The sequence below is a fragment of the Epinephelus lanceolatus genome, chromosome 5 (assembly GCF_041903045.1).
Source record: "Epinephelus lanceolatus isolate andai-2023 chromosome 5, ASM4190304v1, whole genome shotgun sequence".
In the NCBI taxonomy this organism is placed as follows: domain Eukaryota; kingdom Metazoa; phylum Chordata; class Actinopteri; order Perciformes; family Serranidae; genus Epinephelus; species Epinephelus lanceolatus.
In genome coordinates, this window is record NC_135738.1 from 11,442,957 (window position 1) to 11,459,174 (window position 16,218).

At 40.2% G+C, this 16,218-nt stretch overlaps 1 protein-coding gene across 4 annotated transcripts in view; it reads right to left on the reverse strand.

Moving 5' to 3' along the window:
- peak1 (pseudopodium-enriched atypical kinase 1) overlaps nt 1-16,218 on the reverse strand; it is a 156,396-nt gene that overhangs the window by 22,779 nt on the left and 117,399 nt on the right. For all 4 annotated transcript variants that reach the window (XM_078167711.1, XM_033634786.2, XM_033634788.2 and 1 more), the window contains one exon: nt 5,223-5,470. In XM_078167711.1, the coding sequence (XP_078023837.1) occupies nt 5,223-5,470 (248 nt within the window). The remainder of the gene's footprint in view (nt 1-5,222; nt 5,471-16,218) is intronic.

Genomic DNA, 16,218 nt, shown 5'->3' on the forward strand with positions numbered 1-16,218 from the left:
TTCTAATGTCACAATGGAGGGACAACTACGCAGGTTGATTTTAGCGCTGCTCATCGTGGACTACATTGCTGTCATTGTTCATTTTAGTCAAACCATACAGTTTGAAAACGAGGTGCGGCTCCAACTAGAAAACAATGTTTTGATGCATTGGATGTGCTGAATGTGCATATTAAGGCAGTACAGGAGGAGGTGCACATTAATAATCCTCCAGAACTGTAACATGCTCATGTTTAACCCAAACAATGTGTCATGTGACTGTAGTTGGTTCAGATCGAGGAAAGAACACGTTCTCACCAGAGTTCGTTTGTAACCGAACCGAGACCACCTCTTCAAGAAGGTCAGGGTCCGGTTGTTTTGGTGCACACCTGACTGTGATTGCTGTGTTTGCACCTGCCCAAACAAACCGCACTGAGGGGGAAAACAAACTTGAGTTCAACTGAACCAAACCAAACAGAGCAGGTTTGAAAGCACCCTAAGTGACTAATGGAGACAACAATTTTTGAAATTGGTTTAGTACTTAGCGAGAGCAGCTGCAGCTGACATCAGTGAAACAGGCTGCAATGTAACCACATGGGGTATTTGTGCATCGCCAATTTACATCCAATACAAGTGTTTGTTTTTGCCACTGACAGGCTCAGATTGTTATTCTAAGTGTCTGACAACATTATGGGAAGGATCCCTAAAGAAATAGACCTTCTTGTTAAGGAGTAAGATCCTTTTTGTTTCACCAGAAACAGCCTCCAAATCACCAAACCAACCAGACTCCATTTAAATACACAGTAATTTTAGTGTGTATCAAGCCAGCATATTGTCACATATTTCTCTGTGGACTAAGGGTTTATTTCAACCAAATCACAGTTGGTGATTGTTGGAACTATGGAAAGACGAACCATGACAGGTTTTGTGAGTTTTATTGTTTCTGTCAGCTTGGAATGAAGTGTGTCTGATAACAATAAAATTACTGTTTATTTAAATGGAGTCTGGTGGGTATGACGATAGCAATTTCAGGGCTGTTTCTAGTGAAACAAAAAACATCCTACTCTTTAAAAAAAAAAAAAAAAAACCTCTCTGTAGGGATCATTTCCATGATGTTGTCAGACACATATAGCAGCAATCTAAGCCTGTCAGTGACAAAAACAAGGACTTTTAGTGGACGAAAAATGACGCTGTTACATTACAGCCTGTTTTGCTGCTGCCAATTCATCACTTCATGGGAAAAAAAGATTCCCGGTTGAAAAATACTTAAGTTACCTTTCAATCTTGAAGGCCGCACACACCCTCCAAAACAAAAATGACTCACTGCTACTGCACAATGTTTGAAGGCACACAAACACATCAACACACACCCCTGCCCCGTTCCTCATTAGCAGCATGCAGACGAGTAAAATCAGGCTGCAGGCAGCTCATCATGCATCATCCAGGGAGCTTTTAACACATTCACAATATATCCATCCACGGAGCCTGTGTGCACCCGGAGCTTCACAAACACACACACAAGCACGCAGGATACACAACTTGCACAAACCCTTGTACAAAAAAATAATAATTAGTGCAACACCGACATACAAACACAAACAAACAATTTGTCTCTGATGAACAGGAAACTAAGACCCACGTGCCTTTTAAACCTCACACAAACCATACAAGCAGAATGTGTAAACACACAGCGAAGCACCTCAGTAACGCATCTGCTCCACAAACCCACACTCTCCGCCACTTTGTGTTTCTATTTCTTTCTCTTTTTTCTCACACACCACTTGATCACAGCGAGATCCTTTCCCACACACAGAGAGCTTCATGTTTTCAAGTGCCTGGCTATGTTTGACAGCTGTGCCTACCTCTCTCTTCCTCCTCTCCGTTGCAAGAAAAAAAAAAAAAGCCTGGTCTTAATGTGCTCATCGCTCCAAACCTGTAACACCGAGCTGCTGACAACATCTGATGATGAAATGTCCACTGTCAACGAGCACAATCAGGCTCCAGCATGGGGATGGTAACAGAGCAAGTTTGTCATCATGGTATCGAGGAGCGTAATGTTGCATGCAGCAGCACTATAAACCAAAAAAGTGGTATGTGGGCCTTCTAGCTATTTGATCATTTCTGTTTTTGTTTCTGTTGTTATATCTGAAATTGTCATGAGCTGCTGAGACAGAAATCTTAAGGAATTAAATATTAATACAAAAGACTAATTAAATAATAAATAAATAAATATAAATCCTGACAAATATATCTCTCTTGCCATTTGGATTTCTTGCTTTCAAAAAGAAAAAAAAATCTGCACAGTGCCATCTCGCTCCCAAATCTTCATTTTTATTTTACAGTAACAGAAGAACTGAGAATGAGACAGCAGTGTGCTGTGTGGATTTCTGTCTTTTTGGGGTTGTGGTGCACCTGCAAAGGATTTATAGATGTGCCTGTGCCTCCTGATGATTGTCTGGTATCCTGCTTTTACCTTAGTGCAGTAAAAACTTTTCCTCTGTTATCCCTACACCAATCTACAACTTCACAGACATTAGGAATAAGACACAGAAAAACAGAAATACACAATTATGATACAGATTTGTCTGTTTCTATTTCCTACTGCAAATTAGCGTCTCTGTGTGTCTGCTCTTCTGACTCCACTCGCTTTGTGCATTTACACTGGAAAGCTCAGATTACACAACTCTCTTTTTACTCCCACTAGAAGCTGTTTATATTTGCTAGAAAAGATTAAGACTTGTGTACTACAAGCAGAGGAGTCGACGTGTAAATGAGTCAAATGCCTGCGAGTGAAAAATTCAAGCTGTGGAGAGACTTTCACGCTTATTTTTTTTTTCTTTTTTCAAAGTGGACTTGAACATTGCTGTGTCAGACCACACAATTAGGAATATTTAGAGAACAAAGACAGTGTAATAATTAGTCTCAGATACACAGTAATATGAGGTCAAAAGCTTTTATGACACTAATAGCAGTGCTGTGGTCAGTCAGGCAGCACGTGTTCTTGTAATGTGGTTATTAGTGCAGCCTTCAAATGCATCAGTCATATCAAAAATGATTCCAGAAAAAATAAAGAGACAAAGGTAGTGAGAAAGAAAGGAATACAACAACTAGGATTTAGATGTTTACAGAAGGGTAATCTGTTGGTTTATGTTATGGGTGTCATGATACACCGGCATTGATGACAATCATATTTAAAAATGAATAAATGATGTCATGTTAATAATGTGTAAATAATCCAGTGCTTCTTGAATCTTTCTGTTTCTTTCCATTTTCACTTTGTCTCCCTCCCCGGATGCCATCTCGTTGCTTTTCACTATCTATTAAGCATAATTCCTTCACATTTTTAATATCGTAAGTACTTGTGTTAAACACTGTAGCGTAATGCATGTTTGTTTTTATTTTTAATGAACATTTTAATTTCTATTTTACTGCTTTATATTTACATATTCTATTCTATACTCTTATTCTTACTTCTTATAATTCTCAATACTTAAAAACAAAACGACTAACGAATCACAATTTGCCCTCAATAATGCATTTCTGATTCTGATTCGCTCTTTTTTGCACAGTTTTATACAGTTATGGTTGCAGACTCTCTTACCACTTCACTATCTTGTATTTTGAGTGCTAAAAAAAGGAGACAAACGCACAATAAACTAATTTAAAGATGAATATGAACTGAAGAATTATGATTATTTTCTTGGTTTTACATTTTCTACAGAGATCATGATAATCTGTGAATTATGTCGCAGCCATGAATTAATTTAGAAAGGAATGGATTTTGTAAAATCACTAGGATTAATTAGTTTGGGATGGTTTATATATATATATATATATATATATATATATATATATATATATATATATATATATATATATATTTTTTTTTTTTTTGCGATTGTGGTTATTGGGATAGTTGGGTCACATGGGGATAGTTGGGTCACATGTTCATATATGAACATCTCATTTTCACTTGTGTGTTTTTTTGGTTGCATAAGAGGGTGAGTGGGTTACGGTATTTCTTTGTTGACCGCACTTTTCATTGTTCGCTGTGATCGTTTCGATGATAAGTTTGTGCATGTTATAATTCCTTTTCCTTTTCATCAATAAATTTATTAAACATATTTTTGGATCTCCACAAATCTTTTGTTGCTGTGTCAGACGAGTTAACCAGCCTCTACGCAACTTTTAGTTTGTTTCCTGCAGTCGCTACAAATTGTTCCTGCCACAATATTCCTGTAGTGAAAATCTGATATGGTGCTATCCCTTATACATGTGAGTTAGTGATCCACTTTCAGCATGTAGATAAATATGTTAAAGCAAGATAGGAACTGATAAGGACTAGTCTCAGCCTAAGAGAGAAAGAAAAAGCCCCAAAATAGGAGAAATAACCTCGGGGCAAAGATTTCCACCTCCATCTAAAATAACATATTTGGAATTATTCTAGATTCCAAGTCACAGGCTGTGTGTGACAAGATGTGTCAAGATGTGTCTAGCTCCAGCTGTTTTTAGCAGGGAATAAATTATGACTTGCCACATGAGGTGTGCTGATGCTGGAGAAAAGTAAAATCAGCCATTTAGAAGTGAAGTGAGCTGCAGACACTGAGGACTGACAAGAGTCTGGTGATATTCATCCACTGACTCCAGCTCCCCTTACAACAATGCTAAAGAGAATATCCGTACAGAGATACATGATGGTTTCTTTTTTTGTTCAGAAACACAAAATGTGTTCAGTTTTATTAAAAAAAAAAAAAGCTGCAAATTGGACAAAAATATCATTTGCAGCCCAAACACTGTGGCGTTTAACCATATATAGCTTGTTTATTGCCCTGAGGGATTGTGGTGCACCATCAGCAGCGTATTTGCATTTCCTCCCCGTGTCTCTCTCCGTTTTTTTATTCTGAGCTGCATGAATACCTTGTTCACTGTAAATTACAGCAAACAGTCTCTTTTTGCAGAAGGATACAAACTAATTTCAGAAGCACTGAGACATACAATCCAGGTGAAAATCAGTTAACGCATAAAGTAGAGGCAGTTTTACTGTGCTGTCATTTTGTGGTGAGTGCATTAGCAGTAAATGAGTCCCACTCAGAGGGAACGTGGTCGTTTGAACACTAAAAGCTTGGAGATTATGTTGTGTCTCTACTTACCTCAACAGCACAGTTAAGTATTGTTTTAAGTACATGCTTTAAGCTTTATGATGCACAAGTTTAAATAACAAATCATTCTGCATGTGTCGTTCTTACCCAGGTTGCTGTATGTGGCACTGCACTGGCTGGAGGCGGGAGAGTGGGAGTGATGGGAGTGATTCCCATCCTCCTCTGGCTCTCCAAGGCTGGCGCTGCCATCGCTGGCTGAGGCCGGTGTGGCAACCTGGTTGGCATGGCCCTCCTCTCCCTCCCCAAGCACCAGCCCCAGATTCACTCTGGCAGGCAGGGAGGCGGCGCAGGGCAGCTCCCGATCCCTGGCATTGTTGGCACTGGCTGGTAACTGGCTGCGGATGACAGAGAGAGCCATGGCTCGTTTAGTTATGAAAATGTGGAGTACTTGCTTCATTAACAGTCTGATTAAATTAGTATTGTTTTTCCTTCTCCCTTTGTTCATTAACTATGATATTTTCCCCCACTGCTTCGAGTTATTTTGTTGATGATAAGGTTTAATTTTGCATGAAAATATCTGCAAAACAAGTCAGAGAGGAACAGGATAATAACAGCGAGCTCTGCTGAGACAGTGGTGTTTGTAGATGATAAATGTGCTGCTATTGATAAAGGCTTCAGTCTGTCATTATTCATTTTGTCTATCTAACATCACAGGATATGAACAAAACACATACAACAATGTGTTTTTATCTGGGCAGTTTTTTTTACATCTGTGAAATCACTGTCTGCACCACTTCATCAGCTCCCTTCTTTCTTCTCAGCAAGTGATGAATTAGAGGCAGCACAGGGCTTTTGAAGCCTGATGTGTTTTATATGCAACTACACATACGTCGCCTGAGGGGAGGTGTAAGAAGGAGGCAAAGCAGGTCACAATGGTGTGTGATAATATGTTTTGAAGATCCCTCAGTGACAGTGGGAGGCTATGATTTGAGGTGTTTAAAGTGGTGAGATGAATTTCATCTGCCGCAGCAGATTGATCAAAAGGTGTGATGGTAAGGTGACAGACTTAAATGTGATTATTAGCTGCATTTACAGAGAAGAAGCAGATGTTTAACAAAGCTGTCGGAATGTAGTGAGGCATCTTAAAGCTTAACAAGTTAGAGTAAAGAATTAAAAAACAAAACAAAAATAAAATAGTGATCTCCTTGTATGCTGAATGACATATAAAGTGCAGCAACACTGATGTAAAGTGTCACCTCAAGACATTCATTTAAGCATTATGGAGTGAGGCTTTATAAAACACGACGCCCGTCCTCTTTGATTTGTTGCGTTTTATGTCTCTGTTGTGTAACACCGCTCCTCAGAATGACTTACAGCAGATGAATGTATAATGTTCTCTATTACAATGGGTTGCCGTAGACTTCATAATATACTGACAGTGGCTCGGCTGAGTTGTGGCCACTAGGAAATCTGGGTCATATCTTACAGTTACTCTGTGTGTTATCACTGAGTGTTGAGATTGCACAGTGACTCAATCACAGTGTGAAAGCCCTAGGGATGCTATGATGAGACTTGTCGTATACTGTAGCTCGTTGCTGCCGGAGATGCAAGTTGTACAGGCGATCTGCCACATACGGTATGTGTCTTCTCAAGGAAGTGACAGGGCCACAACTGCCAGTGGGGCCTGTGTGCAACACTTCAATATTACACTGCAAGAAAAAATGTTTCTGACATGTCTGACATGGTCAGAAACCAGTTTGAATTTTAAAGGTAGCATGTGAAGTTCTTGACTCTAAGTAATGCTATAGAGTGTGTGTCCCCATTTTGTTTGTCTTGTGCATGCAGAAGAGGACACACATGCAAGTCCACGTGAACATAGGCGATGCAATACAGATTCCTGCCAATGGTTTCACACTATGTCATTCATTTACAAGTGGTGGTAACACTGAGATATGCAGAAATGCACCAGCAAACACAAATAAGAAGAAGACTGCTAGCAAGTAAACATTGATGTGAAAATGCACAAACACAGGACACCTTTAACAACAGGTTATCTTTAAAGGCTTTCACATCAGGGACCCAGATCCAGATCAGAGTACACTTGACCCCAAAGTCCTGTTTGTTTGTGACCACTACGTATCATACACAAGCACGGCACACTGATCTGTGCCCAAGTCCCCTTGAAAAGGTGGTGTCAAGTATGGTTTATCTGTACATGGGTACAGTTCGCATCAGGTGTAAAAACCAACTGCACCAATACACAAAAGTGGACTGCTGTTTGAAGGCGCTGTATGTAAGAATGTGGCCAAAACGGTTACTGCACTCAAATTCAAAATACTGCCGCGAGTCGTGTCCGCCCCCCCCCCCTACAGATTCGAGGTTGCTGGACAGCGGCACGCTGGAGACTGATTTGTTTGCCCACGGCCGGCTGCCGTGGCAGGGCCGTGTCGCTGCATCCTTGATCTTTGATTTTCCAGCGGACCGTTCGCGCAAGTCCGACTTCTCTGCTGCTAACACTGCTGCCGGGATACAGCTGAGGAGGAGCCGGCTGCTAATGCTATGTACCAGGACACTGCTAATGCTGCTTGCTGTGCTGCTGTAGCTCAGTCGTAACTGTAACTGATGCTGAGAATCTACTGACCGTGTGACTGGTAGACGGCGGTGGGTGGTGCAACAGGCCAAAACAATCATATGACAGTAATGGCTTTCAAATGTAGCAAGTAGAATTCTGTCTGGCAAATAAGGACCGAGGATTGCCATATGATTACCAGGAAAGTTCCTTCTGTTTTTCTTTTCTCATCACTATGTCTAATATTTACTCATCTAGCTGATACACTGGTAACCTGTGAATTACTATTACAAATACAAATGCGAACCTTGGTTCCTCAAGAGCTGCTACATAACCAACAGCATTGAATCACATTTTTTAAACAGCCTTTCATCAGAAAACACATGTAAGAGAGGTTCACAGAGAACGAGCAAACTGGGATCTCACATATCTAAGTGAAATGATGCAATACAATCACAAAAAGAAAACACTTAACATGCAATAAGATTCACAATCTGACAAGCAGAATTGAAACAAATATATGACAGCCATTTTAAGCAGGGTTAAGAGTGACTGCAGCTGCATGAAAACAGCTACAAAAGAAGCGTTTTGTTTAACAAAGCCTTTCTTTTTAATTAAAGTTAACTATAACATCAAGTCACATCCAGATTTTTTTCACAGTCACCTGGGTATCTGTGTCTCGCTGCTGTACGCTGAATAAATCTCAACAGCTGGTGTTTCATCGCGAGCCATCTGGGATCAGTCTGCCCCTCTGATCACGGTAAATAAGATCCCCTAAGCGACCGGGTTACTGCCCTCTGATCTGTTAACAGTCCAGCCGTGGTCTTTCAGTGCGACCTGAGTGAGACATTACAGGCTCAGGCCACCTGGGTTGTGACCACCCAGGCTGGGTGACACTCTACACTACTGTAGATTTTAACCCCCATTGTAATACATAAAATACCTGCTACCTGGCTCTTCAGCATGTGGCTGGCCTGCCATCTGCTCTAAACTTCACATGCTGTTGTGGTGGTTTATTGTTTATAATTTTGGCAACGCTGTTTTTATCTTTATCTTTTTACTATTCAGCAGAAGGACAGAGAGGATAAATAAAGTATAAAACAATGAGCTCAAAGAAAAATAAAAAGGCTTAAGGTCACAAAAAGTTCACAGGCTGCTTTCATAGCCGCAGGTGTTGTCATGGGTGGAGCAGGTTGACAGTAATGTTTGTATTAGTCTGAATCAGATGTGTCATTTCCTCTGACTGGAATCGGGATTGCACATGTTGCTAATATGACTAATGATTTATGTGATCGCAGGGAAAAGTCCCTGCCGGGAAAAAGCACAACTCAAGGGACAACAGGGCTCAAAGAGGACTTTGTTTAAATGAATGTTTGGGGCCTGAAGCACACTTTATATTTTTTTACAGCATCTAATGCACAATTAAAAACAAAAACATTCTTCTATCACCAACATGCTGGCAGCAGTCAGTCATAGAGAGTGTAGATAAAGTGCTAAAGCCTCCATATGTACCTTGATTATAGACATAAAAAATAGTTAGACATTTATAATACTCATTTTAGGCACATTGAATTAAGTTTAAAATTCAGTTTGCATCTAAAAGAACACTAAGATAGTGGGAAATGGAAAAAAATAGAGAACAGAACAAAACAATTCATGACGACATAAATTTGGGCCAAGATATTTTTCAGTTCATACTTGAAGGGTAACTTCATGATCAAATCTGACGCTGACATAGCAGGAATACAGATTTTTGAGGTTTAAAGTTTCAAGCTTAAGCTCAGAGAAATCATAATACCATTATCTTGCAGCCCTCCAAATATGATGCTAATCTGAAAACAGCCATTTTGTGCATTTATTCTAATACTGGCATTTTGGAGACAAAGACTTTGTATGAGAGCAGTGATGTTCTTTCTAAAAAAACGCACACAAGTTTTGACCGTGACGTACTAGAAAAGTGAGCACTCAAAGAAAACACCCAGCTGCCCATGTGTCTGTCTCTACCCTGGGGCTCTGTGTCTGAGGAAAACACCAGATCTGACATGTTTATGATCCGTCTTTGTAGACCACGAGCCCTCTGTGTCTCTTTTAAAGTAGAGAGTCGATCAATAGCCTCTGAGTTGCCACAGTGCATTACTTTAGCACTTGCCAGCTTGCCAGCAGCAGACAGTTGATATAAAAGGCCCATCACAGTGTTGTGAGCCAACTGGAAAATAAAGAGTAAGTAAACTGTGAAGAGATGGAGGCGTAAAGAATGAGTAAAATTACAAACAAAACAGCATATACTGTCGTACAGCGTGTTATAATTGAATGCAGAACATTTGGCATTGGGTAGAAAAAGATTTCCGCACACTTACATCGTTTCACCTTTTTTTGGCATTACATGTTTCCTCTTTTATTCTTCCCTTCATTGTCTACAAAAATAGATGCCATTACATGGTTCTCGTTTTAACTAACTGGACACACTGTACTGTATCATACAGGAAGGCACAACTTGCATTAATTCCGTTAAAAACCAGACCACCAATGGGTTAAAGTCAGCTGCAAAACTTCCCAAAATAGCACTGAATCATAAACAAGACAATCCCCAGCACCTAATCCTGTATGAACATCCAGTCTGGATCCACACCTTGAGAGGCCCTTGACACAATAAATACCTTTATGGCTGCTACACGTACAATGTCAGGACCTGACTTGTTCAGACAGCATGAAGCTGCCCCAGAGCATTTCACTGTTTCTCAGCCCTCTGCTGTGCTAAATGAACAATCACTGATCCAAAACAAAAATCATATAATCTTAAATAAAAGTCTCTCCTCCCTGCTAAGTCAATACAACTACAAATAGCCTGGATGGCCACAGGTATTTACAGAGGTGAATGAAAGAAAAGGCTTTCAGTTCTTACCCACTGTACTGGCTCACACAGCTTCCCATCTGGAAACCTTGAATACGAGGCAGAAAGTGAATTCACATTCTAGGCAGAGCAGTGATTGCAGGCAGGCCAGTGGTTGAAGAATCAGAAAGCATTTCCCTGCGTAAGTTCTCTCTTTGTCTTCCTCTGTGTCTCCCTCTTTGAATGCTCTTACCTGCCTAAGGTAATGTGTGTTTGCCAACGCTGCAGAGCACACCCACTGTTAGCCAATAAAACTGCTTCCAGCCAAGAAAAAAACCCAAGCAGTGTTAACCCTTCACTTGCCAATCAAAACAAAAGCTCTGTAGATTGACCTGTTTGTAACATGTAATCACTGACCTGCTGGCCTGTTTACTCAGAGACCTTTCACTTACTGCATTTGCACCAAAGGTATTTTGTTCCATATGGAGACATATAATATAGAATACATCTTTATTGTCCACCACGGGTGAAACTCACCAAACACAAAAGACAACAATGTAAAAAGCAGACAAATAGTCAGTATAGCAAGCATACAAAGTCAACACACAAATCAGCTCATTGTCGGTCAGTGGCTTAAAACTCATCACTTTGCTGACTTAAGAATACTGACATGTTAACATATTGTGCATATATTAACATTTGTCAGCAGCAGTGGTTAGAGCAGGCAAGTGGGACCAATAATGTGTTATGAAGACATTGTTTAAACAGCAAGGATTAACCAATAAATAGCTTTATTTAGAAACTGCTTCAGTTGCATTTCTCAGAAAGATTTTTAAGCTCTGGTACTTTGCAGGAGTACTGATTTTTGAAAATAACAAATCTATGAAACGGTTTTTAAATATTGGAGCGACCATGCAGTGAATAACAATCATACTAGCGCCTGCACACATTCTTTCTGCAGACTTTAATTTTGTCACATCTTCTTCCACATCAACAAACAAAGCTCAGGCACCAAGGGAGGTTTTTTTCTGTTTATGGGTAAATTCAAAACCATGTGCCAGTACCTCGGATAAACATCAGACAGACAGTGGAGTAACACTGTAACCTACTACCAACACACCAAGTGAATGAACTAGTTACTCATTGACAAGTTCACAGGGAAGGCTGTAAACAGCAGGGTCAAAAAAGAATGTTTGTAGGAGACAGATGGAAAGAAAATAAGGCACAAGAGACCAAAGGTGAGAATGCTTTAAAGCAGTGGTTCCCAACTAGTGGGTCGTGGTCCAAAAGTGGGTCTCTGGTCCATTCTGATTAGACCGCAAGTGACTTGCGAACAAGTCAAGTTTGTAAGAAACACACTTTATTTTTAAGTACAGAGAATTTCCGGCACAGAGCTTTTATTTTGAAGTGCTAGTTCCTGCTGTAGAGTAAGTGACTAAAGGACAGCTTGACAGAGGCAGCAAACTAGCGTGATGACATGATGCAAGTATGACGCTAAATGTATGTAGACCAGTTGGGAACCACTGCTTTAAGGTGTGGTGTATTAAATTCAGTCTGCTACAAGTGTGATCCCTCATTAACTTATATTTGTTAATTGTATGTTTGTGGCTGGACAAGAGGGATGGGACAATATACAATTTTATCACAAATCACGATAAAAAAAACACAATAAGTTGATGGAGGTGATTGGTCACGATAATCATGACATAAAATCATTATATTGTCCCATGACTACTAGTCGGTTTGTGAATGTGACTTGTTCATTACTTAAAAAGTAACTGTAATAAGTGTAGTGATTCAAGAAAATTCTGATTGTATCAAATGTGAATGAAATGATTTTGTTGGAAAAGACTATTTGGCATTTTAATGTGTTGAGGCAGATGTTCCCTTGTTGTTCAATGCACATCGTTTATTAAAAAACCAACTCCGTTTCAACGATGCAGATAAAAAAATCATTTCTCCTTATTTGAGTAAAAAACCATCGTCTGTGTGAAGGGAATGAGAACACAAACTTTGCTCTGACTAATAACTTGTAGATTCTGGCATCAAACTTTTGGGTAACACACTGGGAGGGTACTCTCCAACACATACAGTACACCACCACACACCCAATTTTAGCATGGCATTACCTAGACTTCCCATATTAATAGCAAAACTAGTGCATGCTTGATTCTTGTACCACTTGTTCTAAAGCGAGAAAAGAGACAGGAACTTGTGGAAGAAATAAAAGATGACTAGAGCTCAAACTTTAAGAGGAGAGAAAAAGCACGGAAGCTAGAGAAGAGACAGAATGGGGACGAGCTCTTGACAGGATGGAGGGGAGAAATGTTCAAGAGTTCACAGTGCTCTGGGCTCAAAGGATAAAAATGCGTCATGGAAGAGGAGCAAAAATTACACGAAACAGAGACGGTGATGGTGGAAAGCCACGCACCTTGAAAACAACCCAAGTAGATGTGGATAATATGAAGGTGACAGGGGCGCAAAGAGAGGAGAAGAAAAGAAAAACACATGCAGTGTAAGGTGGAAATCAAAATGTGATGGATCAGGTGAGAAGATTAACAAGAACATCTAAAAAAGTTTCGCCTGAGCTAAACTGTACGTGAGAGTGGAGAATGCTACAGTGGGTAAACAATCTCACAGTGCTATTCCAACTAATCATGTGGGTGGCTGTGGGATGCTTTCTGTGAAACACAGCAAGATGCTAAGTGACATTTTTCCAATACAACCCCCAAAATACATCAAAGTCTAGAGGCTTCACAGTGTGTGGTATCAGTTAGTTTTCTTTGCTTGATTACAAGTATGATCATGACACATAAGGAGGAAGCATCAAGGAAATATTGTAGTTTAAGTAATGGATGGAAGCTTTTATATAACAAAAGAACCTCTTTTGTTTGGTGCCCAGTCATGACTTCTACAAAAGGGCTTGGACCTTCACAGTGGCCCCTCTGTCAGCTCCGCAAAATTTGTGCAAAACTTGTGTCTGTTTTGCAAAAGTTGTTGACGCCTTTATTTGGTTGGCGTTGGATGGTGGAGGTCTGGGATGAGGAAATCAACTCTCCAGTCCGTAAACTCTACTCTCCAGCTAACTTCTGCCAGCTAGCCAGGTCGAGGTTTTATAATGTAAACATCAGTTAACATCAAGTAAAGATGAAGAAGATGTACAAGCGTTGGAAACTGGATACTGGACAATCTCAGTGCTGCATCATGGGATATCAGGAACTGTAATATCCTTTGTTTCACCGCAACTTGGCTAAATCCTGGACAGCGCCATTCAACCAAGTGATTCTTTTTCTATATGAAAATCTCACAGAGCAGAGGACTCTGGCGAGAGAAGGAGAGGAGGCATGTATTTTATAAGTGAGGACTGGTGTGACAGTGGGAATGTGAGGTGCTGTCCTGTTCCTGCACTGGATCACAGCAATACACCGGTCAGAGGGGGCTGCACAGTGGTGTTGCCCATATTCGGGTTAGAGATGCACCGATGCGATATCTGGATCAAATATCGGCCCCGATATCATTAAAATAGATGGATCGGGTATCGGAAAACCTATACCTGAGGCGATCCTTTCCCTTTAAATCTATTGTGACGCGAACTACATCATACATCATGGAGCGAAGGGAAGAATCTGCTGTATGGAGGTATTTCACACTATTTCAACTGCTGTTGCACAATTGTTTATTTTTGTTAAAAATAAATAGTTCATCATTGCATTAATCCATTTCATCTTGTTTCATTTTATCTTAGTAAAGAACTGTGTAGTCATCAATGCCTGATGCCTCTAGTCTTTTCTGTTCTACATGTAAAGGTATATAGCTTTTTAGGTCAACCATGGTATTGGATCGGTATCGGGTATCAGCCGATACTCAAAAAGCCACAGCATCGCGATAGGTATCGAAACTGAAAAAGCTGGATCGCTGCATCTCTAATTCGGGTGGAGTGACCACGCAGCCATCTTGTTAAGATAAAGATATGAGAACAAACCACAGCACATGCTTCCAGTGACTCAAGAGATGGAGCCACCATCAACATAACTAGGGGACATCAATGGATTCGGCCTGTGGTGGATTTAATTTGTAAAACATCAGAAGCAACTGTACCCAAAACTACAGTTCAATCATTTCACAACCACAAACCACCGATCACCAGAACCAATCCAGGAGGCCATAAACACACACTGCAGCCAGTCTGGAAACATGGCCAATTATAAAGTAGCAGCCTTCAATGTAAGAAGAAACAAAAAATTGCAATGAACAAGTTGAACGAGCTGACAGGATCAGATTTCACTGGAGCTGTACCTTGTATGATTTCATGTGACAAATAAATGAATGATGATGATGTACTAATTAGTCAGGTTGCATCATATATTTGCATTTAATTAGGCAGGAATGTTACACATGCTGAAAATAAAGCATGTGGTAACATTGATGATAATAAGAGATAACTATTTCTAACAAACTGATTGTGCCAGGTACATCAGGATGAGTCAGATGTCTCATTATTGAATCACCTACTGTAGAACATGGTGGAGTTTGAGGCTAGTTTTCCTTAATTTCTGAGGAAAAAGGTGATTTTTTTTTTTTTTTACCCCACCTCCAGGCTTAACTCACTCTCGATCAGATCCTGCTGTCATCAAACAGTGAGCTTGTAAATATTGTGCTTGATTAACACAAAATGAATTGGGAATGTTTTTATGGTGTATTATCCAACTTGCTGTCAAAGTGATTAGTACTTCACATTATTAGCAGTGATTTCACTTTACAGCTTTCTTGATGAATGATTTTTTTTTGGCCAATGCAGCATCTATTTGACATTTCTGGGCACTTAGCTTCATTTGTAAGGCAAAAACAAGTTACTTCCAGCAGAGACAAGCTTATAATTAAGCACACAAAAAAATAAAAATGTACCTGGCATGCCTGGGTTATCGTTATCTGGCACTATCATTCACACCATGGAAGCAGGGTTGGGTTTTTGGCACAACTTCACCTACTTACAAGGTGCATGGACAAGGGAAAGAAATCTAAAGAGGTCAAAAGTCCAGCAACACTTGTAGTATAAAAGAACAACTTTAATGTGAGACCAACGCCTTTCGGTCACAGAGTTTTTATCATTACTCACACTGCAGGAAACTTACCCCCAGAAATTTAACACAAAGGGCAACAGCAGGTCAAAGACAAATAATGAACTTATTATGCAAGAATACAGACACTCAACTGCCAAGTAGATTGATTACTTTGTGTGTGTGTATGTGTGAGGCTTTGATGTAATTTGAGGAGCAAAAGGGAATATGACACGTACAATATAGCAGTGATTAATAGAGTGAAGGTTGATCTGACTGCTGCTGGATGACTTGTAAGACATTGAGGTCTCCTCCTGAAGGGAGAACAGAGCACAGAGCCTGCTGTTCAGGTAATAGATGGCATTAAGGGAAGAAACCACACAGGCTGTGTGCAGCCTATGCGGTGACTGGGCAAGTGGGCTAGCAGACATGCCAAATTATGAGCAAACACCTCTAGAATCTGTGATGAGGGATCTGTATGATAGGGGAGAGAAGCACCCCTGGCACTTTAGAGGAGCAGCTGGCAAAGGTTGAGCATCTTAATTTTAAACTGGGTGCCATGAATGCTCTGAAGGGAATGCATGTGGGCAACGGTAATACGGGCACTGAATGCCAAATAATTCATTAGCTCAGCAAGTGGTGATGTAGGACGAGCATGTGTGGATTTTGATAGATTACCAACAATTT